This window comes from Zingiber officinale, chromosome 7A (assembly GCF_018446385.1).
Source record: "Zingiber officinale cultivar Zhangliang chromosome 7A, Zo_v1.1, whole genome shotgun sequence".
Lineage (NCBI taxonomy): Eukaryota > Viridiplantae > Streptophyta > Magnoliopsida > Zingiberales > Zingiberaceae > Zingiber > Zingiber officinale.
Genome location: NC_055998.1, coordinates 64,783,766 through 64,807,820, shown reverse-complemented (window position 1 = coordinate 64,807,820; position 24,055 = coordinate 64,783,766). Strand labels below are relative to the sequence as shown.

The 24,055-nt window shown below is 38.9% G+C and overlaps 1 protein-coding gene and 1 non-coding gene across 2 annotated transcripts; one reads left to right on the top strand and one right to left on the bottom strand.

The window, feature by feature from the left end:
* Positions 1–8,186: 8,186 nt before the first annotated feature.
* On the bottom strand, positions 8,187–8,292 carry LOC122003250. Its single transcript, XR_006117900.1, has one exon. It is a non-coding gene; the product is annotated as a small nucleolar RNA R71 (small nucleolar RNA).
* Positions 8,293–17,177: 8,885 nt separating this feature from the next.
* Positions 17,178–23,437, top strand: LOC122001451 (uncharacterized protein At4g14342-like). The gene is made up of 3 exons (XM_042556196.1): positions 17,178–17,201; positions 23,038–23,123; positions 23,223–23,437. The coding sequence occupies exons 1-3, from the start codon at positions 17,193–17,195 to the stop codon at positions 23,404–23,406; spliced, it is 279 nt and encodes a 92-aa protein (XP_042412130.1). The 5' UTR covers positions 17,178–17,192; the 3' UTR covers positions 23,407–23,437.
* The last annotated feature ends 618 nt before the right edge of the window (positions 23,438–24,055 follow it).

Here is a 24,055-nt window from a genome sequence, read left to right as displayed (position 1 = left end):
AGAAGTTAGGAACCCAAACAAAGGAGTTTTTTCACACAATCAGAGGAATGGAATCACCGACTGATGTGACGATGACCGGAACCGCTTCTACAGGTACGAACTGTCTTATTGCGTTGGAGAACTTCCTGCTTGGGAGCGGCTGCTCTCGTACCACCTACAGGTACAGACAACTACTGGTAGATGAACGCTTGAGTTCTATTCCGAAGTTTCATTTTGTTCCGTCAAGGGTTGTTTCAACAGCTGTAACACCCCTAGAAAGCCTAGATAAGAAAGTAAGGATAATGAGAGTTTGAAGGTAGTGAAAAGAAGGTGTAAATATTCTAAGTTGAATATTAAGATGGGAAGGATTTAGATGATTAAAACTTTATGAAAGAAAATAAAGTTGAGAATATAAATCATCTATATTTATAATACATGGAATTAATGTAAACAAAAGGAAGGAATATGAGATAATATATATATGTGTATGAAATATTTATGCATAATGCATAATATGGTGATATATGAATTGTTATGTACAAAAGAATATCAATAATATGTTAGAAGAGAAATAGGATTGAACCTTGGACCTCTTGTAAGGAACATGTATAGGATATCAAAGGGGATAGGAGAATTTATTGATAAGGAGAGAAAGGACTAAGTAGTTAAGAATAAGAAAGGATTCTTTTTACTTAAAAGGAAAAGGAAGTAAAAAGAAGTAAAAATATACATAACCAAGTTTTGATCCTTGGTTCTCTTGTGGATGCATGCATATGTTAACCAAGTGTGATAGGAGAGGATATTGTAAGAGGAGAGATAGGAATTTTAATTAAAGGAAAGAAAAGAGAGAAATTAAAGGAAAGAAAAGAGAGAACTCAAGAAGCATTTCTCTATAATATTCTTATCATTAAAGAGGAGAAATAAATAAGGAGGATGAATCAAGTCAAGTTTTCCTCCCCTCATTTTAGTATAAATAGGCATGGAGGGGTGGCTTCATCCTCAACTCACTCTCCTCCTCTTCTCCTAGAGGTGCCGAGACACTCCCTCTTTTCTTTCTTTCTTTTTGTTGTCGAGCAACACAAGAGGAAGAAGCCTCCTCTTCTTCCTCCTCCTCTCCACCAAAAGACCTAGCCACTTCTTCCTCCATTGGTGCCGAGCAAAGCAAGCAAGGAAGAAAGGTCCACAAGCAAGTTCTCAACTCTAGGAAACTTAAGCAAAGAAGGTAAGCTTTCCCTCACCTGTGGTACAAGGCTTTTATGTGATTTTCGGATTTATAAGGATTAGAAAACCTAGGAAAGAATTTAAGAAAATTCGGCTAAAGAAAAGGTTTTCAAATCTAGGATGATTTAAACAAGACCTCATTTCATGATAAGATTTTCTATGCTATGTAGAAGGATTCTTTTCCATGATTTTATACTGATATGATGTATGATCAGAGGAGTATCTAACCCTAGGATTTAACCAAAAATATTTTAAAGAGGCTAGGAAGATTATTGTCTAACCAAACTAGTGCAAGGTTCCTTCTATGAAATGCTAAGGACCTTTCTATGGTTTTCTTGCTTGGAAATTAATTGGAACCAAAAGAAAACTCACTTGTATGCTTCGGACCAGAAAGGTTAAGGGTTAGAAAGACCTTCAACAATTTAAATAAACATGCTCCTATGATAGGATATAAAGTTTCTTAAAGGATGTTCACATTGCTAGAAACTCATGAACTCTTTTTAGGGTTTTTCGGCCATGATAAAAGGGATAGCTTAGATTAGCCTAAACAAAAATATTAATATGCTCAAGACCTCTGTGATATTATGATATGAAAGTTGATTAATGCTCTCATGTTTAATTGGAATGTAGAAAATTAGTTACATGATATAAGACATGTAAGATCACAAGAGTCCTAGCTTGTTTATGATCCAATTTTGTGTATGATGTTCTTAGTAACTTTTGCCATGATATTTACTTAGGCTTTCCATGCTTTAGGCCACTTAAGAAACCTAGCTTAAGGACTGGTAGGTTTCGGCCATGAAGGAAAATAAAAGAAAAAAAGGAAAGAAACCTAGGAAATGCTATACATAATGAGAAGAAATGAAATTATGGTATGTAATATGACATGATATGTTATAGCATAGGAAATGCTATATATAATGAGAAGAAATGAAATTATGTTATATGCTATGATATGTTATAGCATAGGAAATGCTATACATAATGAGAAGAAATGAAATTATGTTATATGTCATGATATGTTATAGCATAGGAAATGCTATACATAATGAGAAGAAATGAAATTATGTTATGTAATATGCTATGATATGTTATAGCATAGGAAATGCTATACATAATGAGAAGAAATGAAATTATGTTACGTAATATGCCATGATGTGTTATAGCATAGGAAATGCTATACATAATGAGAAGAAATGAAATTATGTTACGTAATATGCCATGATATGTTATAGCATAGGAAATGTTATACATAATGAGAAGAAATGAAATTATGTTACGTAATGATATATTATAGCATAGGAAATGCTATACATAATGAAAAGAAATGAAAAAGGAAATGCATGAAAGATTGTTAGGGACATGATATGATAGTTATGCATGATAAGTTATTTTTGTATGGTTTGTACCAAGGGTGGGCTCCGTAAACGCCCCGGGATCGATGGAGTAAGACTCGGGCCTCGTCAGTAATGGGCCTCTGAATGCCCCAGGTCGATGGAATAAGACTCGGGCCTAATATGTATGCATGGTAGGGTTCAAGACTTGCTACCTTGGACCTACCTATGAAGCGCGCGCATTATGTATGTGGTACAAACCGGGATCCCCTCTAATGATGATATTAATTTCAAGTACTTATAAGTATAAGTTTTCAAATTCATGATGCATTGCCTACATATGTGCTTGAATTATCTGATGATTAGATATAATGTCATGTGATATTATGATATGAATATGAATATGATACCCTTGTATGTCGTATGCTTATGATACCTCGCATGATATTGATATGCAATGATATGAATTCGGTTTTAGTGAGTAGGAAAGAAACTTACTGAGCCATGAGTGCTCATAGCTTACTTTCCTTGTACCGCAGATATGGGGGACGGATATTCGGAACGACGGAGCAGCAGGAGGAGCAGATAGTGATGTGTGTGGTGGTGGCTCGGCAAGAACGATTCGGACAAATTAATATTTTTAGTTATATGATCAATATATGCACATTCGAACTAATCAGAATATGTGATATCATGCTTATTTAATTAAAAGGAATGATTTAAAATTTTCTGCTGTTATAGTATAACTAAAGCATGTACGTAAGTAGTATAAGATCGTAGCGCCGCCCTTGGGTAAGAAGGGTGGGCGTTACAACAGCAATAGCAGGAATAGTAATCGAATCACCGGCAATGCTAGAAGCAGCCGAAGTCGTTGCATTAGTGGCATGAGTAATCTCAACTGGAGTAGGGAAACTAGAAGGAAGTGGTGATAAAACTGCCATAGTAGGAGCTGCCGGCGGAGGAGTCACAGGGGTGACACGCTCCTCAGTACGCACCATAGGGATGAAAACCATATCATCATAAGAAGTGCCATTAGTAGAACCTGGAGACTGGATAGTAGCAAACGGAAATGATAATTCATCAAAGATGACATGCCTGGAGATGAAAACACGGCCTAAAGAGGGATTGACCCCTTCCTCTTTCTACATCCTTTTGGATGTCCGACGGAGTCATCTCCATGAGTTGGAGTTGCTCGGCAGGGGTGCTCGTCCTTACCTTAGTAGCGCTCTTTGGACTAGCATCAGTGGCTATATCACGGATTTCATCCAATGAGTAGCGCTCTTTGGACTAGCATCAGCGGCTATATCACGGATGTCATCCAATTCAAACTCACCCCACACAAGGGGTTGCCCATCCTGCTTGAGAAGGTACCTACAAATGGACGCCCAGTTTCTATGAAATTGAAAATCCAGCGTGCGTCACTCCCATTCATGGAAGACCCGCCTTATTCTCTTCGTTGCTGTGTTTTTTGAGGCATCCCGGTTAAGGATGCCTGCGTGAAGGTTGTAGCCAATTTCGGAATGGCTTTCCTTCACAACAAGAATGGCGCGGCAGTCGAACAGTTCCTTAAGCCGGTCCCTCACCCACTCAGGAATTGCGGTTGGTCTGCCCTCCGCGTGACTGAGTGTTTAAAGTATATACTCTCGGAGAGTAGACACTTTCTTTTTAGTCATGGCGATCGTGTGGCATCTAGTCAACTTCACGGCTGGATTCGGGAACGCTTAATAATAGATCTCTCTGAACTTTTTATCAAGATGAGGTGATCGTAACACAGTATATAAGACTCGTGATTCAGGCAATCCAATCTTGCGCTTTACACACGGAAGATTGGATTAAGTCGATCTATGCTTTCAATACTTACCCTGACCCAGCCACCAGCCACTTAGCTCTAGCTTCGGCCGATCCTTCGTCATATGCTTAGTCAAAACCACTCTTGCTACGATGTGACTTTTGGAGAGAGTCCCTTTTTCGGGATAGGCAGGATATCTTGGTTTGGGAAAAGAGGTTCAAAAGAGGAATGAATGCTCCTCCATCTGTGGTTATTGCTTTGGGATCCTATAATTAATCGCTACTAACTAGAAGAAGTTCCTGGGCTAAGAACACATATGCAATAAAAACAAATTAATTTGCAACTAAGTCTAAAGATTTTTCAATTTTAAAAAAATGTGTACCTCCCCCTAGACTTAACATACTTCTACCCTTTTGATCACATAAGAAAAATGGGGTTCCTTTTAACAAGTCTAAGGTAAATTCTAACTTAAAATTATAAGTTAGAAAATTTTTCAAAAGTTTAAGTAATCAAATTCCAAAAAAAAAAAAATCTTTTAAGTTTTCAAAAAAATTTTTTTTTTAAAATTCTAAGTTAAATTGCAATAGAAAAATTTTCAGATAAAAAAAATCTAAGGCAATATATATATTAATTTTTTTTTATTTAAAAAAATTTCTAAAATTTTCTAAATTTTTGAAAACATGAATATTTTTGAAAATATTTTCTAACCCAAATTGAATAACTCTTTTAAAGCATTAAGTAACTTAAATTAATACTTTTTCAGTTAGTCAATTAAACTTTTCATTTCGATACTTGGCTTCCAGACAGTGGCGAGGCACTAGGCCTTCTTGGTTATTAGAGTAACAACCACTTTCTAGATAAAGCTGCATAAAGATATTACATGTTTAATTTTCTTGCTGAAAATGCAAGTCTAATTTTAATATTTTAAATTAAACAAGTTTTAGGAACCCAGTAGAGGTTCCTACCTACAGGGTTAATTAAGTATTTTCTGGGTACATAGGTTTTTGGTATATTTCTAATTTGATTTTGGTGAAACCTATAGTACCAATTTAATCCTCTATAATTTTTAAAAGCAGAAATATTTGAACCGTTAGACTTTTTTAATCTTTCTATTTCTTCTTTTAATTTTTCATTTTCAAGTTTCAATTTATCAAAATCTTCTATTAAACAAGATTTTGCCAAAATTCTTTTTGTTTCTAAAATTTCATTTTTTAATTTGGTATTTTCATTTTCTAATTTATACATGAATTTAGCCATAGCCTTAATACCAAAGTAAAGCTGATCAGGGGTTAAGAGGCATACCTCACTTACCATATCAGACTTGAAGCCTGAATTTCCCCCTGCTTCGCTGCTTTCATCTAAGGTCGCTCCCCCTTCATCGATGCTGGGTTCTGATGTACTTTACCCTTCGTAGCATGCCATTAGTGCTATGCTGGCATATTCTTGAATCTCGGACTGATGTGCGTAGATTATATACTCTTTTATGCATGTTTTTACGCACATTTACATATTTTGAGCATGCTTGATCTATGCATTTTTATACTTCCAGCTTTCCTTTTAGCATATTTACTCTTTTGGTTCGGAGATCTGCTTTTTGTGCATTTTTTGTACACAGGAGTCGATTTGGTGAAGAATCTACATCTTTGGGCATGCATTGGAGGAAACAAAGGGAGAAAGCACCGGGCCGTGTACCTCACACGGCCCTGCACTGGTATGGAGCTCGGGCCGTGTGGAGTTTGGCACCAACAGAAGAGGAAGATGACATGGCCGTGTGAACCTCGCCGTGTCAAGATTGAAAGCCAACCATAGCGAAGCCTTACATGGCGTGTGGATCTACAGGTCGTGTGAGATTTCCAGAGACCAAGCGGTGGTAGTGTGCACCACTGCAGTAGTGTAGCATTCGAGACCAAGCGGTGTGGCCGTGTGCACCACAGCCGTGTAGCATTTCCAGAGAGCAGAAGAGTTCTGGCCGTGTGAGTCAGGTCGTGCAGCTTTGGCAGAGAGGGAACTGGACATGGCCGTGTGAATCTCACACGGCCGTGTCACGGGGCCGTGTGGCGCCCGATTCCCTCCTCTATTTAAACCCTTCTTCATGAATTGAAAGGGGATCTCTCCCCCTTTGGGAGAAGGCAAGATTTGGTGGTTTCCTCCCATTCTTGGGAGGATTTCTGGGCGATTCTAAGGGAGATCTCGACGATTTCGACTCCAGAGCGAGGATTGGATCCGAAGACGAGACTTCTTCGTAGATAAGTTTTCTCTTTCCCCCTCTTCTTGATTTCTTGGATTGGGGATTTAAGAAATGCTTGTAATCTCTATTTCTTCGGGTTTTCTTCCTCGATTCATGGAGTAGATCTTGTATTCTAGGATTAAGGGAGTATTTGTATGGTGGATTGATGTAATCTCTTATGGATTTGCCATTTTCTTGTTTCAATGACATTGTCTTGCTTGTATCAATTAGATCTTGAATGATTAATGGTGATTTGTGCTTAATTCTCATTCTTGATTGATTGTTTGGATTTCTTGTGGACTTTGTAAAGATAAACTCTCACTCGATCATCCGAGGGATCCACGTGACAGGTGCAAGCCCGTGTAAGGACGTTTGAGAGATAATCTTGAAGAGGAAATGGGAATATTCAAGAGAGTAGGATGGATCTTGTGATTAGTTTCTTGTATCTTGATAGATTAATAAGTTGTGGGCTTCTATGTTGATATCCGAGGAAGGCATAGTAATAGGTGCGCTTCTGTGTAAGGACAACGTAGGTTCATGTCTAATTAATCCTATTTAGATACATTTCTCAGTCCTTAGCCGGTTGTCTATTGCAAGAGAGAACCGGCAACTTTCAACATGTTTGGCAATTGAGGGATAAGAATTGGTGAGCCATTTACATTCAAGAAATCTTACAAAGAAACCGAAACTCCTAGAATCTCCCTTTATCATAACCCAAAACACTAAACTCTTGTTTGTTGATCTTTAAGATTAGATTTGTTTACCTTTACTTTGCTTTTGAAACGATTGGATAGTTGTTTAGCTAATTCACATTGAGACATTTCTAGTGTTTATTCCAGTCCCTGTGGATACGATAATCTTTTATATTACTTGCGACATTTTCGTACACTTGCGGAGCGTAACAAGTTTTTGGCGCCGTTACCGGGGACTGCGCTATACCATTAGGAATTATCAATTGAGTTAGACTAAACATAACATTTGTTTCCTTTCATATTGCATAGTTGTAACTAATCAGTAGATTTCTGTTTTTATTTTCTTGTATAACTTTCACTTTTTGTTAATTCTTTTTGTACAAATTCAATTCTGCATTTTTTATCCTTCTATTTTTCTGTTTGTGTCGAATTGCCATCTGCTATCTTGTTCTTGTGTATGCGAAGATCTAACTTTGCAGAGGAATTCTTTCCTTTTGACCCTGAGATTGATAGAACTTTCCATAAAAGAAGAATTCTGCAAAGGCAAATTGAAGAACAGGAACATTTGAACATGGCGAATAGACCACTTAAGGATTATGCAGCACCCTATGCGAGAGGTTTTCGATCTAGTATTTCAAGACCTTCAGTGAAAGCTAATAACTTTGAGATCAAACCCGCAATCATATCTATGGTGCAGCAGAACCAATTCGGTGGAGGACCTCATGAGGACCCTAATCAACACTTAGAGGTCTTTTATGAAATATGTGGTACCATGAAAATGAATGGAGTTCCTTCAGATGCAGTTAGATTATTGTTATTTGGGTTTTCTCTAAGAGATAGGGCAAAGCAATGGCTGAATTCTTTGGCCCCTAATAGCATCACCACTTGGGAGCAGTGTGAGCAATAGTTTCTTGATAAGTTCTATCCACCAAGCAAAACCGCTCATATGAGGAATTTAATTGCAAGCTTCAAGCAAACTGACTCAGAATCTCTTTTTGAAGCATGGGATAGATATAATAGTATGCTCAGACAATGCCCACATCATGGGTTGGAAAGATGGTTAGTGTTGCATACTTTTTATAATGGTATCAATTATCATACCAAAGTGTCCCTTGATTCAGCTGCTAGAGGGGCACTTATGAACAAAAGCTTAGATGAAGCCGAAAAAATCATTGAAAGTGTAGCACAAAATCATCATCAATGGGCAAATGAAAGAAGTGGTGGCTATTCCTCTGTAAACCCAACAATAAGCATCAGGGAAGTTTGATGTAGATGCAGTCACTCTTTTGTCTACAAAATTGGATGCTCTTACAAAGAAATTTGAGAATATGGGGACTAGTGCTAATATGGTCAATGCTATTAGTACATCTTGTGAAGTATGTGGGAGTTCAGAGCATTCAAATGACTCATGTCCATTGGGAGCTATCACTGCACAAATCAATCAACTTGAACAATGTGATGCAATCATGAGTTACAATCAAAGGCAGAACAACCCATACTCAAATACTTATAACCCTGGATGGAAGAGTCATCCAAATTTTTCTTACAGAAACAATCAAGATCAAGGACCATCCATGGAGGCAAGACCAAATTTTCAAGCTGGGCAACAAAATTTTCAACATCTATCTTCTCAAGGCTTACCAAAGTCAAATGTTGAAAAGATGCTTGAAGAAATTATCTCAAGTCAGAATGAAATGAAGCAAGATATAGCAAAGCTCATCCAGAGAATGGATAATTCTGAAAAGCATCAAAAGATCCAGGATAGTCAAATTGCCCAACTAGCTTCCTCATCATCCAGAGCACCAGGACAACTTCCAGGAAAACCTGATGTGAATCCTATGGAGCATTGCAATAGGATTGAGCTTAGGAGCGGACGGACCTTGGGAGACTCCCAAGTGACTGCTTCAAAAGGGATACAAAAAGAAGAAGAGCTCTCTCCTCCTATATCAAATCAGATTCAAGCTAATGAGGAGAGTACCATTGAGGTTGAAGAAACTCTTCCACTGAACCATCAGAGCAAAGCTGTCCCTTTTCCTCAAAGACTTACAATGCTCAAGAAAGATGAAGAATTTGGCAAGTTTCTAGAAAAAGTTAAGGAAATTTGTGTAGAGGTACCTCTTATCGATGCTATTCTGCAAATGCCTAGATTTGCCAAATTCCTGAAGGATCTCATGTCAAACAAGAGAAGAAGAGGAGAGGTCGAGACCATTGCGCTTAGTGAGGAATGTAGTGCTATTTTTGAGAAGAACACTTCTCCAAAACTGAAGGACCCAGGGAGCTTTTATATCCCTTGCAACATAGGAAAAGAATTTTTTGAAAAAGCTTTCTGTGACTTGGGGGCAAGTGTTAGCCTCATTCCTTACTCAATTTGTAATAAATTAGGTCTCAAAAATATTAAACTTACTACTATGGCACTTCAACTTGTCGATTATTCCTGCAGGTACCCTTTGGGTATTATAGAAGATGTGCCAGTAGAGGTGGATGGGAATGTTATTCCCACAGATTTTGTCGTGTTGGACATGGAAGAGGACCCTAGGATTCCTATCATATTAGGAAGACCTTTCCTTGCTACAGCTGGAGCTATAATTGATGTCAAAAATCATAAGCTTTCTTTGGTAATTGGTAAGGAAAAGTTGGAATATGATTTATCTAATATCTCTAACCATGTCTCGTCTCTTTTAAATGCTTGTAGCAGGTCAAGCATTTATAAACTTGAGGAATGGAATTTCCATTCTCATGGAAGGCCACCAAATGAGGGAGACAATGTGGTGGAAGATGTTGGGAGAAGATCTCCCAACAAAAATGAAAAGTATATCTGTCCTCCAAGGGCGAGGAAAAGAAGCGAATGATAAAGTTTGTTCGAGCTAAAGACCTTAAATAAGCACTTCTTGGGAGGCAACCCAAGGGTTCTTTTAGTTAGTTTTGATCTGCATCTAAATCTCTTTTAGTTTGATGCATTCTTTTGATTTTTGTTTTCAGGTTAGGTGCAAAACGGAGCTCGGCCGTGTGCTATACACGGCCAGGCAAAAGTTGCAGAGAAGGGAAGTGCTTAGGTCGTGTCATCCAGACACGGCCGTGTAGCATCTTCCGAGGAGAAAAGGATCTAGGTCGTGTCTAAAACACGGCCGTGTAAAGAATCCCGAGAGGAAGGATGGAGAGGCCGTGTCCCAGACACGGCCGTGCGAGGAATCCAGAGAAGGAAGAGGGGGGAGGCCGTGTAGATCTACACGGCCCGTGTAGGAGAACTATTAAAGTCTTCTTCCTACCTCACACGGCCAGATCTTGGCCGTGTTCCGCACACCCCCGACTCTCCAAAACATATCTTTCTCTCCCAATTTCTTAAAAACCCCTCTCTAATCTCTCAAGATCTCTTAGATCTGATTCCCCTCCTCTCTAAGACTTGGACTTTTTGTTCTCTTAACCTAAGATCTTTTGTTCTTTGAAGTTTTGTTCTTTGAGTTCCACAACTCTAGATAATTCTTCCCCTATCTAAACTCATCAAGATGTCCAATATTTTGAAGAGACTTCGCAAAGGGGGTGGTGGATCTAGTGGAGACAAAGAGAAGGAGTCATCAAGGGACAAAGGAAAACAACCAGTGAAGGGCAAAGGCAAAAGGACTTCACGCAACGAAGGTAATGACAATGAATTCAATATTGTGTTTAGAAATGATGATCAAGTAACTAGATTTGCAATTCTTGTCAATAGAAAGATAGTGTGTACTAGATATATGGACCCAACTATTCTTGATATGCTTGGAATTAGGGAAGATGTAGATTTGATGATTGGATTTTTGGATTAGAGTGATATTATGTACACACATTTGCCAACATATCCTCGTCTTGTTTTGGAATTTTTAAGTTCATTGGATGTCCATTTTACTAATGAAGATGATTATTCTGGAAAAATCTCTTTTAGATTAATGAATCAAGAATTTCTATGGGCATTTAGTGACTTTAATTCTTGTTTTGGAATAACCACCGGTAGCCCTCGTAGGTTTGATCCAAGGTTTAATTGGAATCATTTTTGGAATGCAATAACTGGGTTAGATCAACCTTATGAGCCTTCAAGAGCTAAGGCCTCCCATATGCAAAACCCCATCTTTAGGTATCTACATAGAGTCATGAGTAAAACTATTTTTGGTAGGGGAGAGAGTGATGGGGTGGTTAAAAAGATAGAGCTTTATGCTTTATGGGCTATGCTTTATAAGGTTGAATTTGATTCTGGTTTTCATTTTGTTCAAACCTTATTAAGATCTGCTAGGGCATCATCGGGATCAATTGTTTTTGGTGGTTTGATTACCCGAATAGCTTATAATTTAAATCTTGATGTTGATGGGTTGGAAATAATTCATGGTAATGACATGATTGACATTGATACATGTCTTGCTATGAAAATGATCGTTCGGGATGAGAATGGTTTCGCGTTTCCTAGGAGGAGTAGTTCTCCTTTACCCCTTCCTTTTCCTGAACGAACTACTATTCGTAACCCGACTAATTGGGTGATTTCTGAGTTAGATTTTGAGGATAACCCTTCTATACCTGGAGACACTGAGCCACATCATGAGCCCTCGTCATCTGGACACACGCAGCCTTCTAGCTTTATGGAGCCTGCTAGGCATTCTTTTGCATATGGCACGGGATCTTCTAGGTTTGATTTTTCGGATTTTCGTACGTCTCTAGAATCACTTCATGAGAAGCATGATTCCCAACGAAAAATGTTGGAGGGGCGCTTCTCTTTATCTGATGATCAGTTTAGGGAGGTACAAAATCATTTTCAGTTTACGAGGAATTTTCAAGGTCAAGTGGCTGAGTTTGTGCAGGATTATGATACTGATCAGGCTAGGATGAGAGATTTTATGCAGAGTATGACGCTTACTAGCGAACAAGTAGATGCTTTATATGAGTATCATAGATCCTTGGGTGAGATTCCAGGTTTTCCTAGTTTTCCTATTGGCCAACCACGTCGTAGACCTCCTTTTCCTCGTCCTCCTCCACCTCCTCCACCATACTGATTTCATCGGGACGATGAAAAGTTTAAGTCTGGGGGGGTGTCATGTATTGTTTAGTTTGGTTTTCAGTTTTTAGTTTTTGAAGTTTTTCATGTTGGTTCTTATTTTCATTGCTTGTTGCTTTATTTTGCTTGTTTTTGAAATAATCATGGCAAAAAAATTTGGGAACATCAAATCTTCACTTATATGCTTTCTTGGATTCAAGTGAAATGTTAGCACGATTATTGTCTTGATTCATGATGTTCGAATGATGCTAGTAGTAAACTTTGTGTAGTTCTTTTTTCTATCTTGGGAAGCATTAATAAGCTAAGAATCTTATGGTGATGAGTTTTAGTTTTGGTTCAACCTTAAGGATTTTATCTTCACTACACTTGTGCTTGACGCTTGAATAGTTGATGTCATTGAAATAGTCATGATTCATCTTGTTTGCTTAGTACTTGGTTTCCATGGTGATTTCTCAACTTTCATTTTGGTTACTGGATGAGGCTCAAATCATTAAAGCTCATTTGGAAAAATCAAAATATCCCAACATGTGTGCTAAAAGTACATTTGTGAATAAGTTTTGCACAATGCAAACACTTATAAAAAAAAGAGAAAAAAATAAATAAAAGAATAATAAGGGATATAAAAAATAGTTGTCATGAGTGGAATCTAGCAAGTCACCCCTTTGAGACCGAGTTAGGTTACTGGGGAAATGACTGTTTAGCTTCTCTTGAGATTGAGCACACCTTTGAGACCTTGGGTTAGTTGAGAAATATGAACCAAGTGAATGGTGAGCAAGTGCCTATCACTGGTTACTTGTCTTTCACTGGAAACACTAGGAATTCAAATTTGATGACGACTTGACTAGGACATGGATTGAAACTTGAAGGGTGTTGAGTTACTTTTACACTGCGCACAAGATTCTTATGCTTGAACCATACTTTACTTGTTTTCATGATCATGCTTGTTAATGAAACTTTTTGATAGAGTTAGGAAAGTGCACTGGGTTTTATGAATGTGTTGTAGAACATATGAATTTAGACTGCAGCATTTTGCTTGAGGACAAGCAAAGGTTTAAGTCTGGGGGTGTGATGTGCGTAGATTATATACTCTTTTATGCATGTTTTTACGCACATTTACATATTTTGAGCATGCTTGATCTATGTATTTTTATACTTCCAGCTTTCCTTTTAGCATATTTACTCTTTTGGTTCGGAGATCTGCTTTTTGTGCATTTTCTGTACACAGGAGTCGATTTGGTGAAGAATCTACATCTTTGGGCATGCATTGGAGGAAACAAAGGGAGAAAGCACCGGGCCGTGTACCTCACACGGCCCTGCACTAGTATGGAGCTCGGGCCGTGTGGAGTTTGGCACCAACAGAAGAGGAAGATGACATGGCCGTGTGAACCTCGCACGGCCGTGTCAAGATTTGAAGCCAACCAGAGCAGAAGCCTTACATGGCCGTGTGGATCTATACGGCCGTGTGAGATTTCCAGAGACCAAGCAGGCTGCGGCCGTGTGCACCACACGGCCGTGTAGCATTTCCAGAGACCAAGCAGGCTGTGGCACCTGCAGGTGTAGCATTCGAGGCGAAGGGTTACGGCGTGTGGAGTCACTGCAGTAGTGCGGCTGGCGGAGAGGCTGGACATGGCCGTGTGAATCTCACACGGCCGTGTCACGGGGCCGTGTGGCGCTCGATTCCCTCCTCTATTTAAACCCTTCTTCATGAATTGAAAGGGGATCTCTCCCCCTTTGGGAGAAGGCAAGATTTTGTGGTTTCCTCCCATTCTTGGGAGGATTTCTGGGCGATTCTAAGGGAGATCTCGACGATTTCGACTCCAGAGCGAGGATTGGATCCGAAGACGAGGCTTCTAAGTAGATAAGTTTTCTCTTTCCCCCTCTTCTTGATTTCTTGGATTGGGGATTTAAGAAATGCTTGTAATCTCTATTTCTTCGGGTTTTCTTCCTCGATTCATGGAGTAGATCTTGTATTCTACGATTAAGGGAGTATTTGTATGGTGGATTGATGTAATCTCTTATGGATTTGCCATTTTCTTGTTTCAATGACATTGTCTTGCTTGTATCAATTAGATCTTGAATGATTAATGGTGATTTGTGCTTAATTCTCATTCTTGATTGATTGTTTGGATTTCTTGTGGACTTTGTAAAGATAAACTCTCACTCAATCATCCGAGGGATCCACGTGACAGGTGCAAGCCCGTGTAAGGACGTTTGAGAGATAATCTTGAAGAGGAAATGGGAATATTCAAGAGAGTAGGATGGATCTTGTGATTAGTTTCTTGTATCTTGATAGATTAATAAGTTGTGGGCTTCTATGTTGATATCCGAGGAAGGCATAATAATAGGTGCGCTTCTGTGTAAGGACAACGTAGGTTCATGTCTAATTAATCCTATTTAGATACATTTCTCAGTTCTTAGCCGGTTGTCTATTGCAAGAGAGAACCGACAACTTTCTACATGTTTGGCAATTGAGGGATAAGAATTGGTGAGCCATTTACATTCAAGAAATCTTACAAAGAAACTGAAACTCCTAGAATCTCCCTTTATCATAACCCAAAACACTAAACTCTTGTTTGTTGATCTTTAAGATTAGATTTGTTTACCTTTACTTTGCTTTTGAAACGATTGAATAGTTGTTTAGCTAATTCGCATTGAGACATTTCTAGTGCTTATTCCAGTCCCTGTGGATACGATAATCTTTTATATTACTTGCGACATTTCCGTACACTTGCGGAGCGTAACACGGACTCAGATAAAGAAGTGTCGTCCCAAGTAGCTTTTAGGTTCTTATGTTTCTTGGGTGTCTTCATTTTGTCCTTCCTTAATTCTGGGCAATCTTCTCTTAAGTGTCCTTCTTTTTGACACTGGTAGCAACGCACTTTTCTTCTATTTCTTAGATTCTTTTTATTCTGCATTTCTTTAAACTTGTTAGATGTAAAAAACTTTTTAAAGTTTCTTACCATATACGCTTCCTGATCCTTTTCAGAATCTGACTCGGGTTCATCCTTTTTGGTTGCGTTCAGCGCAATTATCTGACTTGATTCTTTTGTTGTAGCTGTACACCTGGTTTCATGTAACTCAAGAGTAGAAAATAACTCTTCTAAAGTAGTTACCTCTAGGTCTTTTGAAATGTAGTAGGCATCGACGATTGATGTCCATTTCGGAGTTCGAGGAAACACGTTGAGTGCATAGCGTATGGTGTCCCGGTTTGTTACCGTTTCATCGAGGTTCTTGAGACCAGTAATTAATTCTTTTACCTTCGTATGAAGACTGGCTACCTTCTCACCTTTTTCCAGGCAGATGTTCATCAGTTTGTTCCGGAGGATGTCTCTTCTAGCGAGCTTCGCTTCGGACATGCCTTCGTGGAGTTCCAAGAACTTCTCCCAAAGTTCTTTGGCTGACAAGTAGCTTTCGATGCGGTTGACTTCCTGAGGCGGCAGCACGCTCAGCAGGTGATATTCTGCACGGCTATTCGCAACGAACTAATTCTGCTCCTTTTTTGTCCAAAGGCTCTCTTCTTTTTCTTCTCCATTCTGATTCGTCGGAGCTACAAAACCATACTTCATAATAAACCGAATTTTGAAATCAGTTTTTAGGAATACCTCCATTCGACGTTTCCAGTCTGCGAAGTCCCCCTTGAATTTTGGTGGAACGATGCTTGGTCCGGCCATCTTTGTGCTTCGATTGGCGGTTAGTCCTCCTGAAGAACCTAGCTCTGATACCACTTGTTGGTCCCTTCGGAGGCCGACAAGAGGGGAGGGGTGAATTGCCCTGAAACAAAAAGTCGAACCTTTCTCGGATTTCAACTATATAACAAACACTTGTAATAAATAAAAACAGAGACTAATTAAAAAGAGCAGACACAAAAGATTTACTTGGTTTGCAATCAGGGGATTACTAATCCAAGGAAAGTAAGCGCACTATCTGTCGATCTCCTTCGGGCGGAGTAACCTCTTTACAGCGTTGACAGCACAAATAATGAGAACAGAAATGAAAGCACAGAGAAAACTGATTACAAGTGAGATAAATTATCTGTGCAAACCAGTGCTATATTTATAGCACTGGTCGGGGCGCCCCGAAGGGTTCCGGGCGCCCTGGGGGGGATAAATTCTATCCCCCAATGATCAGATCGAGTCAAATCTTGATCCTGGTCAAAAGTCAACTCCGGGCGCCCGGAAGGGTTCCGGGGGCCCCGGGCTGCTCCGGGCGCCCCGGAGCCAGAAGTCAACAGAAGTTGACTTTTTCCCGATGACGACCTTTGCTCTGGTTCGGTTCGTCTCGTTCCGGGTCTTCAACTCCGGCTCCAATAGCTTGGGTGATCTCGGCCATCGGGAATAGGGCTCACCCGAACCCAAGTTCCGGCCTTCTCCAGGAGCAGCCTTCCTTTACGTTCTTCTCGTCCACCGGTGTACTCTTCCGCGGTCACCTCGTCCCTCGGATGCATCGAGCCCGTTGGCTCTCTCCCGTGCCGTCCTTCTCGCTAGCCGCGTCTTCCGCTCGACTTCCTGTGTTCCTAAGCTCCTGCACACGTAGACACAAGGGTTAAAAACAAACAAGACTTAGCTTAACTTGTTTGATCACATCAAAACACCTCGGGGTTCAACAAATCTGATTTAACAAAGGGATTACATTTACATTGGGAGTTGATGAATTATAATTACCCTAGGTTAGGGATTAATTGCCCTAGGCATTAAGACCTAGGTATAAAAGCTTAACTCAACCCATTTCCCCCACACCCAGCCACTGTGCCAGATATCGCCGTCACTTCTTTCTCTTCACTCTCGTTGGTCTCAGTCGGGCTCTCCACCGAGCTCAGATCCCCGATCGAGAGTCACACTACTCCGGCGGGTTTGCGGAAGCTTGTGAGCAGGCGGGGAGTCCATCGACCACCACATCGGCGGCACAGCTACGACTGAGTTGAGGCTTCGACGGAGGAATGAGCAAGGCAAGTACATGTCGATTTGATGATGTGAGATCCATAAGGTAAATGATAGGAGCCTAGGTGAGTCTGATAGCTTGCTACGAAGTTGTTTTGAGTTGAATGAAGTGTGATTTGGGGTTTCCTGTGGTTCTATGGCTTCGTCTCACGAATTCGTGTTCTGCTAGGTTAAGAACATTCTGATAGTCTCGGTGCTGAGAAGGGAATTTGCTTGTTCATTGTCCTGATTGATTGAATGTGACGCGATTCTAGTTCTTTTCGTGTTCATGCTCTGTTTCGTGATTTTTTTCGAGATTTCGCAACGGATTTCAGTGTTTGCAACTGGGAATGATATAGTTCGGCTTTGTGGTTCTTCTTGTGGTGCTTATGTCTCGACTTAAAGGTTTTGTGGGGTCCTGGTTTTGATTTGGGTTTCCCCAATGTGGAGTTTGAATCGCCTTGAGGTTTCATTGTATTTCTCGCCGGGTACACATGTTTTCTAGAATTCGCTAGTGCATTTGTATGGTTGGAATTCGGTTGTCAGTGGGATTGTTCTGTTTATGGTTTTCGTGGTGTTCGCTTGGCTGTGATTGGGTTGGTTCTGATTATCTCCATGTCGTTGAAGTTGCGAGCTCTCTGTATGCTACCTGTTTGTTTGAATGTTTGGCTGAGAGCTTAAATAGAGATATAAGTTGCGTGTTGAGTTTCTGTAGAGCTCTGGATTTGGTTTTGGTTTCCATGGGGTTGTCGAGTTAATTTTGAGGATGATTTTCTTGCTTCTTGGGATTCCGAAAGCTTCGGATAGACTGTTGATGGCTTAAACCTTGATGATTTATATCTTTTATTCTTCCTGCTGTTATAAATAGTGTTGATCTGCTCTTTGATAGCTGAGGTTTCAGTTTGGTTTTCCATGCGATTTCGTCTTGTTTCCCTGGAGGTTTGATGTTGATCCACCATTGTAGAGGGCTGTGGTGATGGTGTGAAGTTCGGTTATTGGTTTGGTTTTGTGATGGTTTGCGAATTGTGTGGATTCTTTTATAAAGGGTAGTTGACTGATTTAGTTTTGGAGGAATGAAAAATCCTCACGTTGAAGTGAATTTCTTGTGTGAAGCAATAGGATTTAAGCTCTTATATGCTCTTGTTATTGAAATAGCTTGTTACAGTCCCTGGTTAAGCCGCATAATAAGCCACCTTGCTAATTTTTGAAGGGATAGCATGGCGACCGCATATGGCATATGTAGTCTACATATGCAGTTGAAAAAATTTATTTGGTTCATTTGCATTAATATGAACCGAACCAAATTGACTTAAACCCTAAGCTACTATATTTAGTAGCTTGTAGCACGTACCATTTTAATACTGACTAAATATTCACATACCACATGTGTTTTTGCAATAGGTTGACACGTACCACTTGCTATGTTTTTTCAAACCTTGGTTTATATGGTCAGTCACCCATGGTTTCTTCCTATTTTTTTTTATCATTTTGTACTTCAGTGCTTGTTATCTTGTTAAGTATCAGCATCAGTTGGTATTTGGTTTGTCTCCTTGATCTTTCACATTTGTAGTGCTACAAAGTGATCTGATCACTGACCAAGAATGAATATGGCTGAGGAATATTGAGGCATACAAAATCATAGGTAGTAATGAAAATTCTGATTTACCACACTTAAATCCATTAAATTCTTTTGAGTTTGATTTTCTCATTCCCCTCCCTGGTACCACAAAATTTTTGCTTCATTATGAAGAAATGACATTTCTTTCGGTTCATTTTTTTTCCGTACAAAAACAGGCAAATAGATAGACCACAGAGAGGCATTAGCAGAGGAGCTAGCATAGGAGAAGTGTCAAATCGAGCAAGTCTCCTTGGTTCTGGCTTCCTTTCAGAGTTGCAAGAGCCCCAACAACAATAGCCACTACCATCGCGTCTACCACATCAAGTCTTGATGTGGGATCTCCGTTCCTCAAACTTGTGTAACGTCCGCAGCTCCACTAGTACTTCAACTTGAATTTCTATATATATATAAAAAATTATCTTTGTCTTCCTTTTCTTACAAAAAAAAGGGTGAACCTTCTTCCAGATTTGATTCAAAGTCGAAGACAACACCATTAACCAGACTACCTACGGCTCGAAATAGATACCACCCCTTCTCTAGCAAAAAAAAACACAAGGGGAGAAGCTATGATGGAGTCTAGGGACAACCTTGACAAGGCCAACTACAAGGGGTTGCTCAACCTCGTTTTCGGATTCAACGAATCGAACGGCGGCCATGATTTGTAGCTGAAGGTTGCTAACGCTCAACTTCGGTTACATCGCCAGGAACTAGCTGCTAACCGGAAAGAACCACATGGATTTCGAAGGATAACATATACCGAAACCTTAAAATCAGAAAGAAACGAAGAAAACAAGGGGATCTAGCGTTATTATTGCACCTTTAAATCCATTTTCCACTGTCGTCGTCGAGGGAGGAGACGGAATCAGGCAGTCGAAATGAAGATTTGAGACTAGGGTTTCTGATATTTTAAATGAGTATATGTAGAAGATTGAAATAATTTTTATTATAGATATGTTTGTGTAAAGCAGGAATTTATAAACATTATATTTCCGCTGACTTAGACCTGCGCGCTTGAAATGCGCGACTTAGTGGGCCGGACTCAACTCTGCCCACCCAATTGCGCACACAGGGTTGTAAATAAATAAATCATTCGTGAACTATTCCTATATATAAATATCACCAGTAGAGTGTAAAATCTATAAATTTAATATCAAAACTATTATTTTTTTCATTTAAAAGTTGATTCATGAGTTTACTAACGAACATGTTCACGAGTTAACGAGCCCGAATATTGTGAAACTTTAGCTTGATTTGTTTATCTTAACGAGTCTTATTAAATGAGCTCAAATAAATTTTTATCAAATCGAATTTCAAATAGTTCCCGAATGATTTATTTATTTACGACCCTGTGTTCGCAATTGGGTGGGCAGAGTTGAGTCCGGCCCACTAAGTCGCACATTTCAAGCGCGCAGGCCTGAGTCAGCGGAAATATAATGTTTATAAACTCCTGCTTTACACAAACATATCTATAATAAGAATTATTTCAATCTTCTACATATACTCATTTAAAATATCAGAAACCTTAGTCTCAAACCTTCATTTCGTCGGTTGGTCTCTGTCTCCTCCCTCGACGACGACGGTGGAAAATGGATTTAAAGGTGCAATAATAACGCTAGATCCCCTTGTTTTCTTCGTTTCTTTCTGATTTTGAGGTTTCGGTATATATTATCCCTCGAAATCCATGTGGTTCTTTCCGGTTAGCGGCTAGTTCTTGGCGATATAACCGAAGTTGAGCGTTAGCAACCTTCGGCTACAAATCATGGCCACCATTCGATTCGTTGAATCCGAAAACGAGGATGAGCAACCCCTTGTAGTTGGCCTTGTCAAGGTTGTCCCTAGACTCCATCATAGCTTCTCCCCTTGTGTTTTTTTTTTGCTAGAGAAGGGGAGGTATCTATTTCGAGCCGTAGGTAGTCTGGTTAATGGTGTTGTCTTCGACTTTGAATCAAATCTGGAAGAAGGTTCACCCTTTTTTTTGTAAGAAAAGGAAGACAAAGATAATTTTTTATATATATATAGAAATTCAAGTTGAAGTACTAGTGGAGCTGCGGACGTTACACAAGTTTGAGGAACGGAGATCCCACATCAAGACTTGATGTGGTAGACGCGATGGTAGTGGCTATTGTTGTTGGGGCTCTTGCAACTCTGAAAGGAAGCCAGAACCAAGGAGACTTGCTCGATTTCACACTTCTCCTATGCTAGCTCCTCTGCTAATGCCTCTCTGAGGTCTATCTATTTGCCTGTTTTTGTATGGAAAAAAAATGAACCGAAAGAAATGCCATTTCTTCATAATGAAGCAAAGATTTTGTGGTACCAGGGAGGGGAATGAGAAAATCAAACTCAAAAGAATTTAATGGATTTAAGTGTGGTAAATCAGAATTTTCATAACTACCTATGATTTTGTATGCCTCAATATTCCTCAGCCATATTCATTCTTGGTCAGTGATCAGATCACTTTGTAGCACTACAAATGTGAAAGATCAAGGAGACAAACCAAATACCAACTGATGCTGATACTTAACAAGATAACAAGCACTGAAGTACAAAATGATAAAAAAAAAAAATAGGAAGAAACCATGGGTGACTGACCATATAAACAAAGGTTTGAAAAAGCATAGCAAGTGGTACGTGTCAACCTATTGCAAAAACACATGTGATATGTGAATATTTTGTCAGTATTAAAATGGTACGTGCTACAAGCTACTAAATATAGTAGCTTAGGGTTTAAGTCAATTTGGTTCGGTTCATATTAATGCAAATGAACCAAATAAGTTTTTTCAACTGCATATGTAGACTACATATGCCATATGCGGTCGCCATGCTATCCCTTCAAAAATCAGCTAGGTGGCTTATTATGCGGCTCAACCAGGGGCTTTTAAAACTATGGTATAAACCTGCTATTCTAAAAGAATATATAAATACTTGCACCATATGCCTCTCTCTTCTTCATCATGTCCTCCAATGTGTTTATATGCATTTTATCCCACAAACAAGCTGTTTTAGTGCACCATCCTTGTGCCCACTACTTCTTAGGATTAAACCTTAGCACACACACATGCACATGTAACAATATATGCATCATGAGGCAAAGTTATGGAGATAGCAGTTGTAGGCATGTTAATTTCCAGAAATAGGATTGTAAACAAGCCGGGTCGAGCTTTAGGGTATTCAAGCTTATTTGATAAGGTAACCGAATCAAGCCAAGCTGAGTTTAAAATGAACCAAGCCTTTGAAATGATTGTTCAAGCTTTGCTTGGTTTATTTTTTATGAGCTTGAGCTTGTTTTAAGCTTGGCTTGAGTTTGGTTCGTTTAGATGTTATCGAGCTCTCAATTCAAGCATGACTTGAGTTTGGTTCGAGTTTGGTTCATTTAGATGTTATCGAGCTTTCAATTCAGGCTCGTTAATTGTTTGATTAGTTATTAAGTTTGATATTTCAAAGTTATTTATTTTTTTAATTTTATTTTGTTTATTTAGCATATTGATAAAAGTTTTATTAATAAATATGGTTCGTGAACATTGTTTACGAACATTATTCATAAACATTATTCATGAACGTTGTTTACGAATAGTTGAACACATATGTGTTCAAGCTTGTTTGTTTAGTTTAACGAGCTGTTCAAGCTTGTTTATTTAATTGATATTGTGTATATTGAGCAAACATTAATAAACTCTTGCCAAGTTGAACATCAAGCTTGTTCACGAACATTTGGTTCATTTACAGCCCTATCCAGAAGAACCCTCAGTCACATACCTGGGACTATGTTAAATGCATTGTGGGCCTGATTGTGACCTTAACCTGAACTTTAGTTCCGTCTATTTCACATTCTATTTTATTGAGACTACCTTATATGGCTTGTGGTTTTGCTGATAAGACATCATCGCTTGTCTCTATGCTAATGCTAAGCTTATCCTAACATCAACACTCAAATAGTAGGTATTTTTTTGTCACAATTATTCTTAACCTTCAATTCAGTCACCTGTCAAACAGTTCAGACTATTTATCACAGTAGGATTGTCCTTCAGTTAGTAATATTTGATGATTTTCATTCATCCATTGGTCTCTGTTCCTCTACGTAGGAGGAATGTCCAACAACAATCCATTGATGTATCTAGGATGTTTATTTTAGTATAACCTTAATGGTACATTTTCAATTTTTGTTCAATTGAATAGATGTAATTGTAATCCAGAGAAGCTATCATTATTTTTTCTAGTAGTAAAGATCTCATAGAACTTTGTCCACACAGGCAAGCGACAGATTCAACATCAATTCTCAGCTAGAGCATCTTCAAACTAAATATGTTGGAACAGGGCATGCGGACTTAAATAGATTGTAAATTCCCAAATCTTACTTGCAAAGTTGCTATCTATTTGTCATATATAAATTGAATACATAAAAATAATTCAAATATATCTTTCTTGCATCCTTCAGTGAATGGGGTGTGAATATCCAACGCGACAGTTATGCATCATACATTGGCCACTACCCTATCTTGGCCTATTTTTCTGTTGCTGAAAATGAATCCATTGGAAGACAACGCTACAATTTTATGCAAGTGAGGCTAGATCCTGCTTCTTCATCTATTATTTATATTAATAGTCAGCTACCCATTTAAGTTCAATAGAAGTTAGTTATGCATCATAAATGCATGATATCATGTACTTTTGCCTTTTGTTGATGAATAAATGAAACGAATGAATTTTTTTTTATCATAGATTTTGGTTTTGTTTTCTTTCTTTATATTAATTATGTATGTGCCCATCACAGATGTGCACCGTAGAGGAAAAATTATGGTATCCTTTTATCTATAATATATGAAATTGATGTTATGTGACAGATAGCTAAGTGATTCACCATCCACATATGTTCTTGTGATGCTAATTCGTAAGTCGATAAAATTCCTGCTTTTTGTACCTACAAATGAGTTGAACTTCTCTCAAAAGCTATAGACTTTATTTGTCATTTGTTCAGATCATATGGAGGTTCTTGATTGGTTAGGTTGGTGGCTGTAGTTCGAAAACATTACCCTGTATATGTGCAGCTGATTGGCATGACAGAACAACAAAGCTATCATTTCAGTTCTTTGATTTGTGGACTGGTTTATTTTAATAAGATTGAGTAGTTTTCTTCTGTCTTAGCTTATATCAGTAGTGTTGGGTGATTACACATGCCAAGCTAGATCCACTAGTTCTTTGTGTTTTTCGAACAGTGTATTTAAGTGCTGTAATTTGGGCTTCTTTGCCATTTAAATTCCTTTTACAACA

Bases quoted from the DNA above. Each gene is read 5' to 3' on its own strand.
- LOC122001451 (XM_042556196.1), top strand. The intron at 23,124-23,222 runs GTAAATTCCCAA...TGCATCCTTCAG, and splicing joins CATGCGGACTTAAATAGATT to TGAATGGGGTGTGAATATCC.